The sequence below is a fragment of the Macrobrachium nipponense genome, chromosome 34, assembly GCF_015104395.2.
Source record: "Macrobrachium nipponense isolate FS-2020 chromosome 34, ASM1510439v2, whole genome shotgun sequence".
Classification (NCBI taxonomy): domain Eukaryota; kingdom Metazoa; phylum Arthropoda; class Malacostraca; order Decapoda; family Palaemonidae; genus Macrobrachium; species Macrobrachium nipponense.
The window spans coordinates 49124218-49144424 of NC_061095.1; the positions used below are offsets into that span (position 1 = coordinate 49124218).

General features: G+C 37.8%; 1 protein-coding gene across 2 annotated transcripts in view; it reads right to left on the reverse strand.

Annotated features, from left to right (window-relative positions):
- The window catches only part of LOC135208044 (lachesin-like), a 110170-nt gene extending 90197 nt beyond the window's left edge, over nucleotides 1-19973 (reverse strand). Inside the window, exons 1-4 of one of the 2 annotated variants that reach the window (XM_064240171.1) lie at nucleotides 19928-19973; nucleotides 13678-14305; nucleotides 5566-5637; nucleotides 4434-4531 (exon numbers count right to left, since the gene is read on the reverse strand). In XM_064240171.1, coding sequence (XP_064096241.1) covers nucleotides 4434-4531; nucleotides 5566-5637; nucleotides 13678-13762 — 255 coding nt within the window. In that variant the 5' untranslated portion in view covers nucleotides 13763-14305; nucleotides 19928-19973. Of the gene's footprint in view, nucleotides 1-4433; nucleotides 4532-5565; nucleotides 5638-13677; nucleotides 14311-19927 lie in introns of both variants that reach the window. The other variant, XM_064240170.1, reaches the window with a different exon arrangement.
- Between the last annotated feature and the right edge of the window lie 234 nt (nucleotides 19974-20207).

A 20207-nucleotide genomic window follows, 5' to 3' on the forward strand; every position in this document is an offset into this window, starting at 1 on the left:
GAAGAAAGAGAATATGAACGGAAGTACAGTAAAAGAAATTTAATGGGTTGCAGCTTTGGACCGAAGGAATGCTGCGAGACCCTTAAGTAATGCTTACAGTACACCGCATGAGGTGCACTGATGGCACTACCCTCCTACGGGGTGCAATTTGTAGAGGAGCGAGAATTTATTGCTGTCATTTTAATATGTTATCAGGAGTAGTGCCGTCAGTGAACCTCACGTGGTGCACTGTAGCCAGTGCTAAAGAGCCCTTGCAGTGTTCCTTTGGCCCCTAGCTGCAATCCCTTTCATTCCTTTTATTGTACCTCCGTTCATATTCTCTCTCTTCCATCTGAATTCCCAGTCTCTCCTGAAAGCTGATTCATAGTGCAACTGCGAAAGGTTTTCCTCCTGTTGCGCATTTGAAACCTTTTTACCGTGATATTCCGTTTCAGCACTGAATGATCTCATAGGTCCCAGTGCTTTGCCTTTGGCGTAAATTCTGTATGTATTCTATTCAAGGAATCGTTGGCTCACAAGAGTTTTTTTTATTATTATTATTTTTAGCAGAATTGAGCAAATACCTCCACGCACTTCAAACAAATGAATAGTTGGGGGATTGTTACTTCGTAAATGGCTTTGATAAAGTGGTTTTCCATTTCGTAGAGAAGCGAGAATCATTTCTCTAAAATTCAGTTTTCTGTCAGCCATCTGAACTTAAAAACTACCGACGCTAGAGGGCTGCAAATTGCTATGTTGACCATCCACCCTCCAATCATCAAACATACCAAATTACAGCTCTCTGGCCTCAGTAGTTTTTATTTTATTTAAAGTTAAAGTTAGCCATGAATAGTGCGTCTGATGGCGCTTTCCGGAGCCGTCGCCGACGCACCTTCATTTCACCGCATCTGGGGAGCAACTGAGTGCTGTCCGGTCGTAGCTGAGAGTTCCATACAACATTATACGCTGTATAGACAACTCGATTATGCCAAAGAAAATTTGACGCATTTTGTACTTGTTTTAATATAACTGTGTTCAGGAAATCGATTGATTGATTGAATACCAAACGAGTGAATTGAAAGGAATTGTGGTCATTCACAATGAAAGATAAAGATTATTTTAGGGTAATGTAAGGTAATTCAGGTAGAATACAAATAATATAATTTGTTTGGACCAAACTGTTCATATTTCTAATAGCGCTCCTAAAAAAATTGATTCAACCTCCAAGGGCAAATAAAAATCAGACAGACTTCGATTAAAGTCAAAATTAAAGATTATTTTTAAAGATAGCTAATATAATGTAATTAAGATAGATTTTAATGTATGTATATGTTACAGAGAATATGTGAAATCCAGGGATTACACGAAATCCCTAGGGCTTATGTGAACTAACCAATTCGCTTAGGAACATTTGATCCTAGAGGACTAGTACTAAACATGGTGAAACAGTGATTCATCTAAAGTATTTCGCCATGTTTAGTACCATAGTAGATCACCAGGGCATCTGATGTCTAGACCAGTCCATTACGACGCTCCTGATTGGCTGTTGATAAGCCAATCACAGGGCTGCAAACTCTCAGTCTCTCAAGAGAGTTCACATAGGCAGGATGTATATTCCACCTCTCCTGAAAGACGTATACCTCAGGAGAGATGGAACATACATCCTGCCTATATGAACTCTCGAGAGAAACTGAGAGTTCCCAGCCGTGTGATTGACTTTTCAACAGCCAATCATGAGCGTCGTAAGGGACGGGCCTAGACATCAGATGCCAGTTGATATGAATCTACTATAGTCCCCTGGGCGTCAAATGAGTTTCGCAGTGTTAGGACTAGCCCCTGGGGGATCAGATGCACTTAGGGACATTTGACCAACCCCCGGGTTGGTACTAAACACGACGAAACAGCGATGATGAATCACTGTTTCACCGTGAATAGTACTAGCCCTCAGGGTTCAAATGTTCCTAAGCGAATTGGTCATTTCACATCCTAGGGATTTCACATATTCCCTGTAACATATATAAATAAATAATTTAACCAAAAACAATCATATTTTCAAAATCAGTTCCAAAATTATATATCCAAAAACTTGATTGATAGTCATGATTTAAGATATTTTAAGGTAATATTTTAAGGTAATATACTGCAAATAAAATCAAATACTACATATACCATTTATTTGGGCCAAAATAGTCACATTTTTAAAAGTGCTTTCAAAATTGATGGATCCAAAGTTAAGTATATCTTAGTTTTACCAGACCACTGAGCTGATTAACAGCTCTCCTAGGGCTGGCACGAAGGAATTAGATTTTTGTACGTGGCTAGGAACCAACTGGTTACTTAGCAACGGGACCTACAGCTTATTGTGGGATCTGAATCACATTACATCGAGAAAGGAAATTCCGGTTACCAGAAATAATTTCCTCTGGTTCCGCGTTGGCAGAGCGGGGTGCGAACTCGTGCTACCAAATCAGCAGGCGAGCACGTATTATGGATCGAGCCTTCAAGGTCAAATAAAAATCAAACAGACTTCAATATAAAGTCAGTATATAAGATATTTTTAAAAGTAATGGATGGTAAATAAAATAGAACACAATATATGTAATTTATTTCGGCCAAAATTATGGATCCAACCTGATAGGTCAAATAAAAATCAAACAGACTTCAATACTGAGTCATAATGTTGGCCAAAATGGTCCGGTTATCATTTCAAAATGATTTATTACGTTTGAACACAAAATTGTAACATCAGTGAGTCAAAGGACAGGCCGTAATTAGTATGCAAGCACCGACACCAAAGTTATCTGTCACTTAATGAATCGTTCTGACATTCTGGTGTGATTTGTTGGTGCGATTGAAAATTGTCTTTAAGGCCTGTGATATGTTATGTCGAGAACTGATTTATTGATTTCGACTCTGTGTGTGTGTGTGTGTCTGTGATTTCCAGGTTTCTCTCTCTCTCTTTTTCTCATTCGAAAGTTTTTATGTTCCCCAATATCTCAGCTCAGGCATCTTCTCTCTCTCTCTCTCTCTCTCTCTCTCTCTCTCTCTCTCTCTCATGTCCAGGTTTTATGTCCCCAATAACCCGGGCATCTTCGTCTTCTCTCTCTCTCTCTCTCTCTCCAATAACCCAGGTATTTGCGTCTTTTCTCTCTCTCTCTCTCTCTCTCTCTCTCTCTCTCTCTCTCTCTCTCTCTCGGAGTATCCCTTCATTAAGAATTCAAACGTTCACAGATATCGAGTCAGCGAGAACGCTGGTCCATTTATTCCTCGAAAATAAAGCTGAGGATAAGAAGAAGAAAGATTATATATATATATATATATATATATATATATATATATATATATATATATATATATATATATATATATATATATATATATATATTCATTCCAAAAACCAAAGGAAATATTCCATGAAAAAAGAAAATCTCGATCCCACTGCATTCCAGCTAAACCTGGAAGCACAAACACATACTACAACACTCACTTCCCTCCCCCATCCCCTTCCCCCTCGATAACCGAATGGGTGTTATTGTGTATTGGGTCCGTATTGCACTCTCCTCTCGGGTCAGAGCCGCCGTTAGTCTCCTGATGGGATATTTTACGCTTCTTTTATCTCCTGTCGTCTCCAGTCTTCGTATCTCGGGAATGCGGTTGCTCCAAAGAGCGTGACTTCTTGATGAGACTTTGTTTATTTATATGTTTTTACTTATTTATTTATTTATTTATTATGGCTATAAGACTCGAATATTTATTTTTATTTTGAGGCTCTAAGACTCGATTTTTTTTTTTTTTTTTTTGTGAGGCTATAAGGCTCGAATCTTTTAAGGCTATAAGACTCGGTTTTTCCCATTTTTTGAGGCTATAAGACTCGATTTTTTATTTTTTTTTCGAGGAGGCAATAAGACTCACTTGGGTTTTATGTTTTTGGGGGCTATAAGACTCCTTTTTTTCTTTTGAGGCTATAAGAATCGATTTTTTTTCTGAGGCTATAAGACTGATCATTTTTTTCTGAGGCAAAAAGACCGTAATCTTCGCTTATTAGTTCGAAAGGATATTCGGAAAATTATCTAAATTGTAGGTATATTTGATTGACTGATTTCTTAAGAATCAGCCGTTCCCCGAATGCTTCATTCACGTTTGATAAATCTCTAATTTTTTAAAGGATGTTTGAAAGTCTGTCTTTCGGTGGTCTCTGTATAATGCTGCATGAGTCGTGGCCCATGCATCTTCAACCCCGGCTCGGTGGTGGCCTGTCCTACATAGTTGCCAGATGCACGATCATGGCTAACTTTAACCTTAAATAAAATGAAAACTACTGTGGCTAGAGGGCTGCAATTTGGTATGTTTGATGATTGGAAGGTGAATGATCAGCATACCAATTGGCAGCCCTCTAGCCCCTGTCGTTTTTAAGATCTGAGGGAGGACAGAAAACGAGATCGTCAAAGACTCACTTCGTAATCGACGACATCTTGGATGATGCAAGTCAGTCTCGCCGTCTGTCCAGCGTTGACGGTGACCGTTTGCATCGGTAGTCCGAAATGTGGAGATTCTGGAAAGTGAAGGATGTTTTGTTGATACACATATAGATACATATAAGTATATATATACACATTATATATGTATACGGGTAATTTGGTTGAGTATGATCTTGCATACATTATGTACAGTTTGGAAATAATTATCGTCTTGTATTTCAAAGTTATATGAATTATCTTGTAAGTATTGTGTATTATAGATCACCAATATCTGCAATTTTTTCAATATATAAATAAACTACATTGTAAAACAAAGGCTATTGAACCTACCGTTACATTCAGTCCAACATACAAGATACTTTAAACACATTGCACAATGACATTATGGAGCCCTGTTACGTTGTACAACCCAGTGATCTTAGTTTTGTTTCACATCCAGATGGATTGTGATACCAGTTAACTTGTGGTCATAAGATGGGTGTGGGGCCTGCAGCCTCATATCGAGTTTCCTTGCATGTCGACTTACCTCATAAGTTCTATAGTAGATTCACATCAGCCACGCATCTGGTGTCTAGGCCAGTCCATTATGATGCTCCTGATAGGCTGTTGATAAGCTAATCACAGGGCTGGAAACTCTCAGTCTCTCAAGAGAGTTCACATAGGCAGGATGTATGTTCCACTTCTCGTGACTGATACGCCTTTCAAAAGTATCCCTTAGAAGAGGTGGAACATACATCCTGCATACGTGAACTCTCAAGAGAGACTGAGAGTTTCACCTCAGGAGAGGTGGAACATACATCCTGCCTATGTGAACCCTCGAGAGAGACTGAAAGTTTCACCTCAGGAGAGGTGGAACATGCATCCTGCCTATGTGAACCCTCGAGAGAGATTGAGAGTTTCACCTCAGGAGAGGTGGAACATACATCCTGTCTATGTGAACTCTCGCGAGAGAGACTGAGTTTCCAGCCCTGTGATTGGCTTATCAACAGCCAATCAGGAGCATCGTAAGGGACTGGCCTAGACATCAGATGCACGGTTGATGTGAATCTACTGTAGGCACGGCAACTTACCTCACAAGATAGATTAACTCCTAGGCACGGCAACTTACCTCGCAGGAAAAAGCTGGTATCCAACGTAATGCTGTCGTCGTCTCTGAGAAAACTGCGACCGGAGCCCAGATCTGTGCGAATGGCAAAATGTAAACAATTAATATTCGTGATGGATTACTAGTGAGAATAAAGTGCATATCAACATACACAAGTTACCTTGCAATTCACAATTACTGTGGGCTTAATATTTGCCTGGTTACCTGAACCTATCTGATTACAGTCCTTCAGAATAAAACTGTTTTCATTTATATCTGGGGCTGTCGATGAACCTTAACAAATAAAGCGGTGAATTGCATTATTTTTTGTTATTTACTTTAATAAACTTCTAATTTATTCCCAAGGAACAAGTTCAGCCTTCTGCGAGATAAAAATCTACTGGTTTCTCATCTCGTCCCACAGCCGACGGCAGGCGCATACATGTTGCGACAGGTTGCTCGGGAAAGATTTTCATCACGAGGCTTCCCTTAAACGGCCCTTGATAAAACTCAGCCTATAGTTAAACTCCAATATTGAAGATAAATGCGTTTGTAGTCATTTATACCAAATTTCAATCCAGTCGGCCCATCTTTGACCCTTTGGACCCTAATTCCAAAAGGGGGGGGCTGCACCCCACCTGCTATGAAGGTCCAGGTAGGTAGGCTATGACCCCCTTCTCCTCTGGTCGGTTAGTCGAAAGGGCATAGGCCTCCTGCCGCCTAATATTGTAAGAAACCATCGGTCCCCCATATCCAGAGGTTGGTGCCCCCATATTACTGAGGGTGTGCCTTATGGTCACCATATTGTGGGGACCCTGTTTGTACCTATAGAAACACTTCTACATAGCTGTCAACTCCGAAAGTTGTAAAAAAATGAGGGGTACGTAAAAGATGAGCCCCTAGAAATGGCCCTCGAATGTCGGATTTTTATTAAAACCTTCTGGGTGGGGGTGGGGGGAGGCTATGGTAAAAATTTGGAAGCCCTAGCTGTCAACTCCAAAGGTTGCAAAAAATGAGGGGTGTGAAAAAGAGGGTTTGCTCCCCTAGAAACGCCCTCGAATTTCGATGACCCCCCTAGAAATGGGCCCTCGAATGTCAGATTTTTATTAAAACCTTCTAAGGGGCGGGGGGAGGCTATGGTAAAAATTTGGAAGCCCTAGCTGTCAACTCCAAAGGTTGCAAAAAATGAGGGGTATGAAAAAGAGGGGTTTGACTCCCCTAGAAACGGCATTCGAATTTCGGATTTTGACTAAAACCTTCCTTGAGGGGATTGGAGTCTATGGTAAAAAGTTGGTAGCCCTAGTTTTCATAGTCTGGGCATGCATAGCGAACAGACAAACAAACAGACACACTAGCTGCTGTACCCGGCGTTGCTCGGGATGAAATAAGTAATCGCTTGGGATCCTGTCAAGCCAAAGAAGTTGTGAAAAACCCGAAGAGTTTGCCGCCAACTCCGAAAGTTGTAAAAAATGAGATGGTATGAAAAATGGGGGTTAAGGCCCCATTAGAAACTGCCCTCGAATTTTGCATTAAATAGGAAATGCAGAAAGAGATCAGTTATAAATATATAAAGAAATAAACTAACAACTCTATAAATAAATGGATAGGTGATGAGGTTCTAATTGAAATTTTGAAGTTCAACTGAACTTTTAATGTTCCAAATAAACTTTTTACGTTCAAACTGAATATTTGGGGTTCCAACATAAATTTTGAGGTTCCGATAGAGCTTTTTAAGCTGTAGTTGAACTTTTAATGTTCCAATTAAACTTTTAAGTTCGAATTCATCTTTAGAGGTTCCAATTGATCTTTTGAGGTTTATGACATGGGGTACGCGCACCCCAGCGGGTAGTAGCACGCTAAGGACCTGTCAGGGGTTACGCAGTCCCCACGGGTCTCGAATGAATGTGGAAGCCGACCTTCGATGTGATCTAGCAAAAACTGCTATTCTGCTGACTAGGCTACTTTTAGCCATCTCAGCTAATGTGATGATCAGGTATACTGGTTTTGCAGCTCAGCACCATAACCTTGAAAATTTACTGCATGGCCACAGGTAAGTTATTTTAAAAAGTTGTCCTTATTTTTTATGGAATTCTTTGTGTTTACGATATTATCAGTTATGTCAGGATGTCTTTCTGAGTTTGTTTTGTTTTCCACTTTATACACAGTGAAGTGGGTAACTTTACTGACATTAAAAATACCCGAAAATGTCCGCGGGACAAAAAAGGTCGGAAAACCGCTGCTTTAGACCTAACCTGCATGGCTCGCGCCATCCCAAGCGAGTGGTACCTATATATCTAACGTCCAATTAATCAACGGGAGAGAAATCTCTCCTCACTGGTTTCGGCGTCTCTGCAAAGGCACCGACCAGGCTATTCATCTCTCGGATCGTGGAAATTGACTATTGGTGGACCCTGTAGGGCTTGCGGTGGACTTCCGCAGATTGGGAACTGCGTGAGTAATGGACGTCTGGTCGTCGGGACAAAAGGGAGGGAGGGACTGTATCGAAACTGTATTTAATGGAATGATGAAGGCGGCTGCCTGACTGTGTACTTTTATAAAATCATCTCCTGGTTCTTGGTGGTATAGGTTTCTCTGTCTCCCAATAGTAGCAGTTGTGACTTGGACCATCGATGGATGGTCTCTCGTTTGTCACTTTAATTGATCCCTGATCCCCTTTATGTGCCCAGAGCGACTGGATTCGCTGAACAGAAGAAGTACCAATATGCAGTCAATGTGCCTCAATGTAGAACTTCTCAGTTCCAGAGCTTCTTTATTCCTCACAGTATTGGACTGTGGAATTCCTCCCAGAAGAAGTGGTGCAGTTTGTACTTCGAAAGTTCAAGCAAAGATGCTTTGCATTATTACCCTAGAGCTATTCTCCTTGTATTTAAATATATTTTTATCCATTCAATTTTTTTTAAGTGAGATCTCTTTCTGTTTTTCTCTTTACCTCCTCTCACTTCTTCCTAATGAACACCATAATATTCTTTGGAAGCCTGAATTTCAAGTCAGTGGCTCCTGTGGACTCGTTCCATGTGAATATGTTCATCTTCTGAATAATAATAATAATAATAATAATAATAATAATAATAATAATAATAATAATAATAATAATAATAATAATAATAATAATAATAATATGCTAGAAGTAAACCCTCTTTTAAACATTTTTTATTAAAAGTAATTGCTGCCTCAGCTGCATTAATTTTTTAAAGGTTCTTCTCTATTTTTCTAATTATTGTTTTCTCATTGTTGCTTAAACTGGTGAGCAACGCACCGAAGGTTGGCATGTCTCCCTTCGGTGCGTTGCTCACCAGTTTAAGCAACAATGAGAAAAAAATACTTAGAAAAATAGAGAAGAACCTTTCTAAAATTAATGCAGCTGAGGCAGCAATTACTTTTAATATAATAATAATAATAATAATAATAATAATAATAATAATAATAATAATAATAATAATAATAATAATAATAATAATAATAATAATAATAATAATAATAATAATAATAGTTTGACGAACTGGCGTCTGCCGATTTTTCCTTATTCTGAGGAAATGGGCTTCAAAGATTTTGATATTATTCAGAGCTTCTAATTGGCTGACATCTTCTGAGATAATCTGACAATTCCGACAGCTGGAGTTTTGATATGTAAGACAGAGTATGAAAAACTGTGACACTTTGACTGAAAATCGCTAAAACATAAAAAAGATGGGATACGGCCGTCCTTCAAAGCAAGGACGAAACTGTGAACGGTGTTGGGTGATTTCAGCACAGTAGCAGTACAGAACCACACATCAAAGTGAATGACCCATTCACGTCTAAAAGCAAGAGAAAATTGACGTCCAGAAAAACAAGTTGAAATTTATCAAAAGTGGATGAAAAATCCTCACGGGTCATGGAATTTATTACCCAGAGTCTGTCGACTAAAGTTTCGGGAATTCTAAATTGCAAAAAACTGTCTGGAGAAACTGAAAGATTGGAAACTGAGAATGAGGTTAGATTTTAGGATATTTGTTTGCTTTTTTGTGACTTCGTAACCTGGAATATGTTGTCATTATGATGTGTGTTAAATAATCATGGCACGTTTTGGTGCCTTTATGAAGTAATAATAATAATAATAATAATAATAATAATAATAATAATAATAATAATAATAATAATAATAAGAGGACTGTGGTAGAGCAAATAATAATAATAATAATAATAATAATAATAATAATAATAATAATAATAATAATAATAATAATAATAATAATAATAATTTGATTGACAAAGTCAAGAAGAAAGTATCACTCATTGATGTCGCAATACCATGGGACACCAGAGTTGAAGAGAAGAGAAGGAAAAAATGGATAAGTATCAAGAGCTGAAAATAGAAATAAGAAGGATATGGGATATGCCAGTGGAAATCGTACCCATAATCATAGGAGCACTAGCACGATCCCAAGATCCCTGAAAAGGAATCTGGAAAAAACTAGATGCTGAAGTAGCTCCAGGACTCAATGCAGAAGAGTGTGGTCCTAGAACGGCGCACATAGTAAGAAGAGTGATGGACTCCTAAGGAGGCAGGATGCAACCCGGAACCCCACACTATAAATACCACCCAGTCGAATTGGAGGACTGTGATAGAGCAAAAAAAAAAAAATAAATAAATAAATAATAATAATAATAATAATAATAATAATAATAATAATAATAATAATAATAATAATAATAATAATAATAATAATAATAATAATAATAATAATGACACGATTCTTAAAATGGAAAACTAATCACACTTATGTATTTGTAAAAATATTTTTTTAGGTACAAAAGTATTGTAAGTTTAAAAATATATTTTGTTTTTTAGGTACAAAATTATTGTAAGAATATATATATATTATATATATTATTATATATACATATATATAAAAATCTGTACAAATATATTTTATATACTCATATATTATACAAAACAGCTCTGTTTTAGTTTTTGTCTTTAACATATATTTGTACTAATGCATAACTGTGATTTGTTTCTCCAATATAATAATAATAATATTAATAATAATAATAAATAATAATAATAATAATAATAATATAAAAAAATGAACTCCAGCAGATCGATGCTTTAAAGCAGACCAAACAGCAAGCAACCGAATTAACCCCAAAATGAGAAACCTAAAAATCACAGCTGACACTCCCATAATTCCCCAAGTTGAGAAACACTACCGGGAATCGCTCGTAAACTCAAAGGCCCGTAAATCAAGGGCCAGGTCTCCTCGCTGCTGAGGGAGGAGTCGTTACAAAGGCAATCCCCGTCAATTACTACTAATACTACTATTCCCAAGAACCGCGCATTGGCAAACACAAGCAAAGGGCGAGAAAGTGAGGAGCCGTTTCAGAGGTGAATCCCATCTGCTACTACTACTTGACGAAAGGTTTGGCACAATCGTAAACAAAAGAGCCTTCCTTCAGCCTTCAGCCTAACCGTGGGGGTTTGGTAAATGCGTGTGGCGTGTAACTAATGGTAATTGCACCACAGGTTTAGTGTTTTTTGCGTTTGTGTGGAAGGAACTCCTCTGTTACAAAGAAATCGATGCCGAGAAGCTTGCTACGTAGTATGTTAGGGACCTGTTAATAGGCGAGAGAGAAAGAGAGGAGAGAGAGATCCGTTACTTCAGATTTCTTACGACGGTCGTAAAAGGATTAATCGTTGTTACCTTTATTTCTCTTACATCCTTTTTTTTCTGCAGATCTTTCGTACTGGGCTCTTTTTTTTTTTTTTTTTTTTTTTTTTTACTTTTGGGGTTCTTGTAATAATAATAAATAATAATAATAATCAATAATAATAATAATAATAATAAGCATGGCATGGATAGACTATAAGAAAGCCTTCGACATGATACCACACACATGGCTAATAGAATGCCTGAAAATATATGGGGCAGAGGAAAACACCATCAGCTTCCTCAAAAATACAATGCGCAACTGGAATACAATACTTACAAGCTCTGGAATAACACTAGCAGAGGTTAATATCAGGAGAGGGATCTTCCAGGGCGACTCACTGTCCCCACTACTCTTCGTAGTAGCCATGATTCCCATGACAAAAGTACTGCAGGAGATGGATGCTGGGTACCAACTCAAGAAAAGAGGCAACAGAATTAACCATCTGATGTTCATGGACGACATCAGCTGTATGGTAAGATCATTAAGGAAATAGATACCCTAATCCAGACTGTAAGGATTGTATCTGAGGACATCAGGATGGAGTTTGGAATAGAAAAATGCACCTTAGTCAACATACAAAAGGGCAAAGTAACAAGGACTGAAGGGATAAATTATGCTGGCAGATGGGAGCAACATCAAACACATAGATGAGACGGGATACAAATACCTGGGAATAATGGAAGGAGGGGATATAAAACACCAAGAGATGGAGGACACGATCAGGAAAGAATATATGCAGAGACTCAAGGCGATACTCAAGTCAAAACTCAACGCCGGAAATATGATAAAAGCCATAAACACATGGGCAGTGCCAGTAATCAGATACAGCACAGGAATAGTGGAATGGAGGAAGGCAGACCTCTGCAACATAGACCAGAAAACCAGGAAACATATGACAATACACAAAGCACTACACCCAAGAGCAAATACGGACAGACTATACCTAACACGAAAGGAAGGAGGGAGAGGACTACTAAGCATAGAGGACTGCGTCAACATCGAGAACAGAACACTGGGGCAATATCTGAAAACCAGTGAAGACGAGTGGCTCAAGAGTGCATGGGAAGAAGGACTGATAAAAGTAGACGAAGACTCAGAAATATACAGAGACAGAGAATGACAAACAGAACAGAGGAATGGCACAACAAACCAATGCACGGACAATACATGAGACAGACTAAAGAACTCGCCAGCGATGACACATGGCAATGGTTACAGAGGGGAGAGCTCAAGAAGGAAACTGAGGGAATGATAACAGCAGCACAAGATCAGGCCCTAAGAACCAGATATATCCAAAGAACGATAGATGGAAATAACATCTCTCCATATGTAGGCAATATGAAAAATGAGACCATAAACCACATAGCAAGCGAATGTCCGGCACTTGCACAGAACCAGTACAAAAAGAGGCATGGTTCAGTAGCAAAAGCCCTCCACTGGAGCCTGTGCAAGAAACATCAGCTACCTTGCAGTAATAAGTGGTATGAGCACCAACCTGAAGGAGTGATAGAAAACGATCAGGCAAAGATCCTCTGGGACTATGGTATCAGAACGGATAGGGTGATATCGTGCAACAGACCAGACGTGACGTTGATTGACAAATCAAGAAGAAAGTATCACTCATTGATGTCGCAATACCATGGGACACCAGAGATGAAGAGAAAGAGAGGGAAATGGATAAGTATCAAGACCACCTGAAATAGAATAAGAATATGGATATGCCAGTGGAAATTGTACCCATAATCATAGGAACACTAGGCACGATCCCAAGATCCCTTAAAAAGAATCTAGAAAAACTAGAGGCTGAAGTAGCTCCAGGACTCATGCAGAAGAGTGTGATCCTAGAAACGGCGCACATAGTAAGAAGAGTGATGGACTCCTAAAGAGGCAGGATGCAACCCAGAACCCCACACTATAAATGCCACCCAGTCGAATTGGAGGACTGTGATAAAGCCAAAAAAAATAAAATAAAAATAATAATGATAGTAATAATAATAACAATATTTAAGTTATAGTTGTTACTGATATTGATGATAATTTTAACCTAAAATCATTGTAATTTTTTATCTCGAAATGAAAAACCAGACAGGTCTACTCTTCCTTAAAAACTATAATGAAAGTCTATATAAATATGTATATATATACACATGTGTGTATATATATATATTATATATAGATATATATATATATATATATAATATATATATATATTTATATATTTTATATTATATATTATATATACATTTGACAAACAGTTTCAATCGTTTAAGCTATTCACTACCCTGCCACCATTAAAATTAGAATAAAACACTAAAACTCTCATCTTACATTTTCAAATGAATTCTCAAACTCCCAGGTAACCAACTGGGATTAAAAATAGCTTTATAAACAAGAGGTCAGCTGATATATATATTGACCTACCTTTAGTCGAGGTCGGTCGACAGTTGAGGAAGAATCCTGTGACCATCAGGAGGAGGTTATGGCGACCTATCATCATAGCTGCCATAAGGTAAGGTCACCCTTTACCTGGGGAGAGTTAATTACAGCCCGTTCACCTGTTTATCTAAGGTCTTTATTTTTTTTTACATTTCGCATAGTCTCTCTTCATTATTATTCAGTGTACTCTTTAGGGGTCCTTCTTAATTATCTGGATTTCACCTGTTTAAAGTTTTTTTTTGTATCACATTTTGCAAATTCTGTCTTCATTGTTATTCATTATTCTATAGGGGTCCTTCCCCAACTTTAATGTTTTCTGCTTGTTTTTCATAGTTTATTTTTCTACGTTTTGTTTTCTCTGTCTCATTACACTAGTGGGTCACTCAGGTACAGAATTCTCTAAATTTTCCTGTATAAACATTACTGTATTTTCTCTTGCAACTTTTGCTGTGTATACTGTAAGTAGATACTTTGACTGTAATCGTCCACATTTTCCAAGATTTTTCACGAATTTCCTCTCCATTCACGAATATTTTCCTTATTTCCAAAGTTTATTTTCCAGTTGCCTTAAGCAGATATTTCCATCACATAATCATCTTCTCGCTTGGAGATTCTACACTGGAAGTGGAAACTTGTAAAGTAATTTATTTTGTATCTGAGAAAGTGTGTGTATGTGTATGTGTGTGTGTGTTTATTTTCACGGTAATTCCATTGTTCTGTTCTATTAGAAGTTTTGGATATAGATTTTACGCCGATGGACTATGGAACAGCCTCCCAGAGGATGTCATGCCATTACAACTTCTGAAGTTCAGGCGAAGATACAATGCATTAATGCCCTAATACAATTCCCCTAATTTTTAAAATCATTTACTTACATTTTTATTTGTTTATTTGTTGATTTGTTTGTTTGTTTTTCTTATAACTGATCTCATCTCTGTATTTCCCATTACTTTCTGTTACTTCTTTCGAATGAGCACCATAATATTCTTTGGAAGCCTGAATTTCAAGTCATTGGACCCTTTGGTGGGCTTGTTCCATATGAATAGGGTTCATTTTCTGAATAATAATAATAATAATAATAATAATAATAATAATAATAATAATAATAATAATAATAATAATATAATAATAGCAAAAAATTAATAATAATAATAATAAACATACCAATGATAATAAAATTAATGATAGCAGGTCCACAATAATATTATTGTGGACCTGTAATCATTGTCATCATTTTCGACACTGAAAATTGTGCCCAATAAAATTAATAATAATCTTTGGAAGACTGAATTTCAAGTCAGTGGCCCCTTTTGGTGGGCTTGTTCCATATGAATAAGGTTCTTCATCTTCTGATAATAATAATAATAATAATAATAATAATAATAATAATAATAATAATAATAATAATAATAATAATAATAATAATAATAATAATAATAATAATAAATGTTCTAAGGGGTCCACAATAATAAAAATGTTAAAAGTTCGTGTATGATTTATAAATACTTAATAAAAGCCTTCGACTACTTTTTTGGACTGAAGATGAACCAGGGAAGGGTTCGAAAGCTTATATTAATTGTTTATAAAATATACACGAAATCTTAACATTCTTATTATTGCGGACACCTTAGAACATTGTATAAACTATCGTGGTAGAGAGCTTTTTCGCAAATGATAAAATAATAATAATAATAATAATAATAATAATAACGATTAATTTCGTTACAAAGAGAGTAGATAATTGTGCGTTACGTTTCATAATTGAAAGAAGTATTCAACGCAATTAAGACCATTACACCCCGAACTTTTAAATATTATGTAATTATCGAAGTAATTGCATTTTGTTAATGTGGCCTCTCTCTCTCTCTTTTGTTTTGGGGATCAATTATTACGGAAACTTGGACCCTCTTCCTTCCTCTTTCTGAGACAATGAGTTGAATGTTTGGGAAGAAAGAGAGGGAAGAGATATTTGGAAATATATGTATATATATATATATATATATATATATATATATATATATATATATATATATATATATATATATATATATATATATGTATGTATGTATGTATGCTTTAAGCTACAATGTTCCTTAATATCTAATTCGCTCTACCCCGGAATCGATATATTTTCATATATGGATTAACTCCGAGAAGGGGAATATTTTTAGATGGATGAATAAATTCGTGGATAGCCACGTGGATAAAGAGCGTTACCGTGGGTCCAGAATTCTTGGTTCAGCGGTTCGAATCCACGAGATGAAATTATTGTCAACAACAACAAAAATTCCCCCACGGATTTGATAGAATTCATATATATATATATATATATATATATATATATATATATATATATATATATATATATATATATATATATATATGTATATATATATATATATATATATATATATATATATATATATATATATATATATATATTCCATCCTATACAAAGAGACCTCGATAACAATGACCACTTCATACAACGTACATAGAAGCATCATGAGCAGGACGTCATTTCGCCCCCCCCCCCCCCCCCCCCCCCCCCCCACCCCCCCCCCCCCCCCCCCCCCCCCCCCCCCCCCCCCCCCCCCCCCCACAAGCGCTGCTTCCTTCTCACCCCTACTCTCTCACTTTCTGGAAATGAATGACCTTCCAATATCCAGAACCTCGTGACCCAATCATCTCAAAGCACTCTGATCCATTTTGGCTTTGATGCGAACCTTTCAACAGCGTCTTTATATCGCCATATTTCTCATCTTTTCCTGTTCTTGGTAGTTCATAATGTATTATTCACCTAAATAATTTCACCTTGCCTTTCTATCAATCAAAGTGTACTGACGCACTTCACTTCCATAAAGGGGAGTTGGTTCAGCGCTCTCTCTGTACGTTTCTGCAGTCACCTTGACAATGATTTTGAGTCACCTTTTATCTCATCCATCTTGTGTTCATCTCATGCTATTACAAATGCCTAACAGGAATTTAATCCTTTATATTGCTATTTCTGTTTTCCTTCTTACCACTGTTCTCTTTCACCTCTAACCAATAACAAGCAATGACAGATCCTGTTGAGATATTTCATACTAAACAGAGATATGAGATCCGTCATAACTATTCTGCAGACATAATACATTTAGAACTGTGAAATCACACATGACAAATCACCTTTTCAGTTTCTGGGGGACAATAGATGGCTGGACCATAATTTACTCAAATCATATCTTGGACCAATTATTGCCCCAATCACCAATCCAGGCAGGTGTCCTTAACATGAAAAACGAAAGCTGAATGTGCTTCCGTGGATGAAATTGCATTAACAAGAGTCTACAGATCAGCTGAACTCAAAAACTGCTCTGAAGAAAATTAAAATAAATACGCTAGATTTTATTAGTAATAATTGTTCTGTATTGTTTAACATGCAGATTATTTATTTCTGACATTTTCGTTCTAATAAATAAATCATAAATATCCTATCCTTAAATTCCTGCATCTTTAAATCAACGCAAAACACCTTTTTCAGACCTTTTCAGGTTCTTCCATAGGCCTTTCCTAACCCCCAACAAGAAAAACAAGAAAATTGACTAGGGTACTCCAAGATGGTTCGTGGTTTGGTTATGTGTGGAGAGTGGATGATAGAAGGCTATATAGTGGAAAGTGTGAATCTTTACAGGAAGGTTTTCTCTGTTTAACGTCTCAGTCAGGTCGACTTAGCCGTTGCATAAGCGGAAGACTTATCGGTTAATATAGGCAGGCAGGCGCTTAGCGAAACTTCATTTCGACTGTGGCAGTGTTTCAGCTCAAGTCCTGCCTTTCCTTCCTGGGATTTACTGTAACTGCAAACGTGTTCCAATTCACGCTGCAAATCACATTTTGATTTTAGTCTGTGGTATAGTCTGTTGTATTACATTCTGAATGATTCATTATGACTATATAAATATATATATATTATATATATATATATATATACCATATATATATATATATATATATGACTGGTAAAAATGTTACAACAGAATTCCATCTAATAAGAGGAGCCCATAAAAACGTCAAAATATAGAAAGTATAATAAGTACTACATTTCACCGAGACTGCTGTCTCTCTCTTCAGATAGGTAATGAAGTATTTATACTTCCTTTATTTTGACGATTTTTATGGGCTCCTTTTATTAGCTATATATATACATATACATATATATATATATATTATATATATATATATATATATATATATATATATATATATATTATAGAGGGAGAGAGAGAGAGAGAGAGAGAGATGTGGATTAATAATAAGATATCCATTAGACTCTCTCTCTCTCTCTCTCTCTCTCTCTCTCTCTCTCTCTAGCTTTGATCCACACCAGTCACTGAACGCACAGACAATTTTTTTTGGATTTTCAAAGAGAAATAGAGAGAGATAGAGACAAATCACTTACAAAAAAAAGTGTACCAACAGAATTAGCCTATGTTGAGCCGTCTGTGATGGCATGGTTGATTCCAGGGGTCCACACTAGCTTCCTCATACTGTTTAACAACACTGTATCACGCTTATGGAATAGCATCATCTTGATAAACCGACTTATGAACAAATACTGGAAAAACATTTTATCAATAATGATGAGAAATTAGTAATGGTTAATGATAATTTGGGAAATGATTTGCATACGTTGACGTTATAAGGCCATCGTACCATACAAGGTGTCCCGGGAGATAGGAAGTTTTAGATTGACACCTTGTTTTAAACACGTATTTTACCGAGTATTTTAATTTGTCAGTGACGCATGTAACTGAACTGACATTTAATTTTCTATTTCGTCTTTCTTTCATTCCAGAATGTCGCAGTTATCGAGTTTTTGTTCCTTTCTTTCCGTTCTGGCAATGTTTCTGTTAACAACAACTGTTCGAAATTTGAGTTTTTTTTGGGGGGGGGAGGGAGTTTAGGGGGGGAGACACCCTGTATAAACGACAGTACACTCACTTTGTAGCCTCACTGAGGGAAATTCGGTCTTACGTCAAAACGACAGTACACAAATCGTCGATTATGGCAATGCGTAATTAACATATATTTAATCTCCATTCCGCGTCTTCACACACACTCAAAAATGCGGTGCACTGTAGGTATCACTTGTGGTTCTTTTGCTAGAAACCCCTAACATTCCTTTGACTGTACCTCCGTTTATATTTGCTTTTATTCCATCTTACTTTCTTCAACCTTCTAACAGCTGATTCATGGTGCAACTGAGAAGTCTTTGTTTTCCTTGTTACGCCTCTCAATAAACTTCTATCAATTTCCTTTTCAGCGCCGAATGACCTCATGAGTGACCTCGTGAGTCCCAGCGCTTGGCCTTATGGCCTAAATCCTATATTTTCTGTTTGTATTCTAAGATCACAAACGCCATGTTGTTCAGTTTTTTTCCACTTCTTTCTCTCTCTCTCTCTCTCTGCTCTCAGCTGCGGCGGTGTTGACGTCGAAACGAAATAAATAAATGATTAGGTCCAGACACAAAGAGATAGGTAGGTAGGTCGCCTTTCTCTCTCTCTCTCTCTCTCTCTCTCTCTCTCTCCTTCGCTCTTTCCATCTGAGATTTATCCGGGTAAAGACACGGCAGCCAAGCTATTAATCAGTATTTTTTTTTTTACGATTCGAGATATTTTCAGTCACTTTCCTGAGGTTTTCCTTTTGTGAAAAAAAAAAAGAGCCTGCCTCTCTCCTTCTCCACCTTCTCTCTCTTCACTCTCGCTTCTCTCCTCTTCCTCCTTTACACGATTATCAGTGGACGGAGACACAGCATCCAAGCTGTCAATCAGTCCTCCTCTTACATTTCTTTTTTTTGTCACGATTCGAAATATTTCCAATCACTTATCTGAGGTCCCCTCTCTCTCTCTCTCTCTCTCGCACGCACATACACACACAAACGGTATCTTGATCTGCGACGCTATACTACTCGCACATTCGGCGGGGGAGGGGGGAGGGGGGGGGGGGCGCGGGCGACGGGGGTTGGGGCGTTCGCACAATATCCATGCACGACGTGGTGGCAGCAGCAGGAGAGAGAGAGAGAGGAGTTGTCTGGTGTCCCTACGAAGCGACGCAGAAGAAGATGAATTAGGACGACTCTGTTCTAGAGGATGAAAGGACACGAGCGAGCGAGACGCCTCTCTCTCTCTCTCTCTCTCTCTCTCGACTGGACTGGAGGAGGGAAGAACAAGAAGAAGAAGCAGAAGAAGAGTAAGACCTGGGTCGCTCCTCGTCGGCTTCCAGAGTAGGACTGGGTCGCTCCTCGTCGGCTTCCAGAGTAGGACTGACTGGCTGCTAGCTGCGTGTGGCTGGAACCCTGGAAGCAGCCCGGCAGCCAGCCAGCCACCCATCCTTCCAGCTGAACGGCAGGACCCGGGGTGATAGAGGGGGAGGGGGAGGGGTAAGGGAGGGGGAGGGGAGAGAGGGAGGGCAGGGACCAACCAGGCCAGTTCGGTCGAAGAATTTTGACAGAGCCGAGACCCTATAAGCGGAGAGAC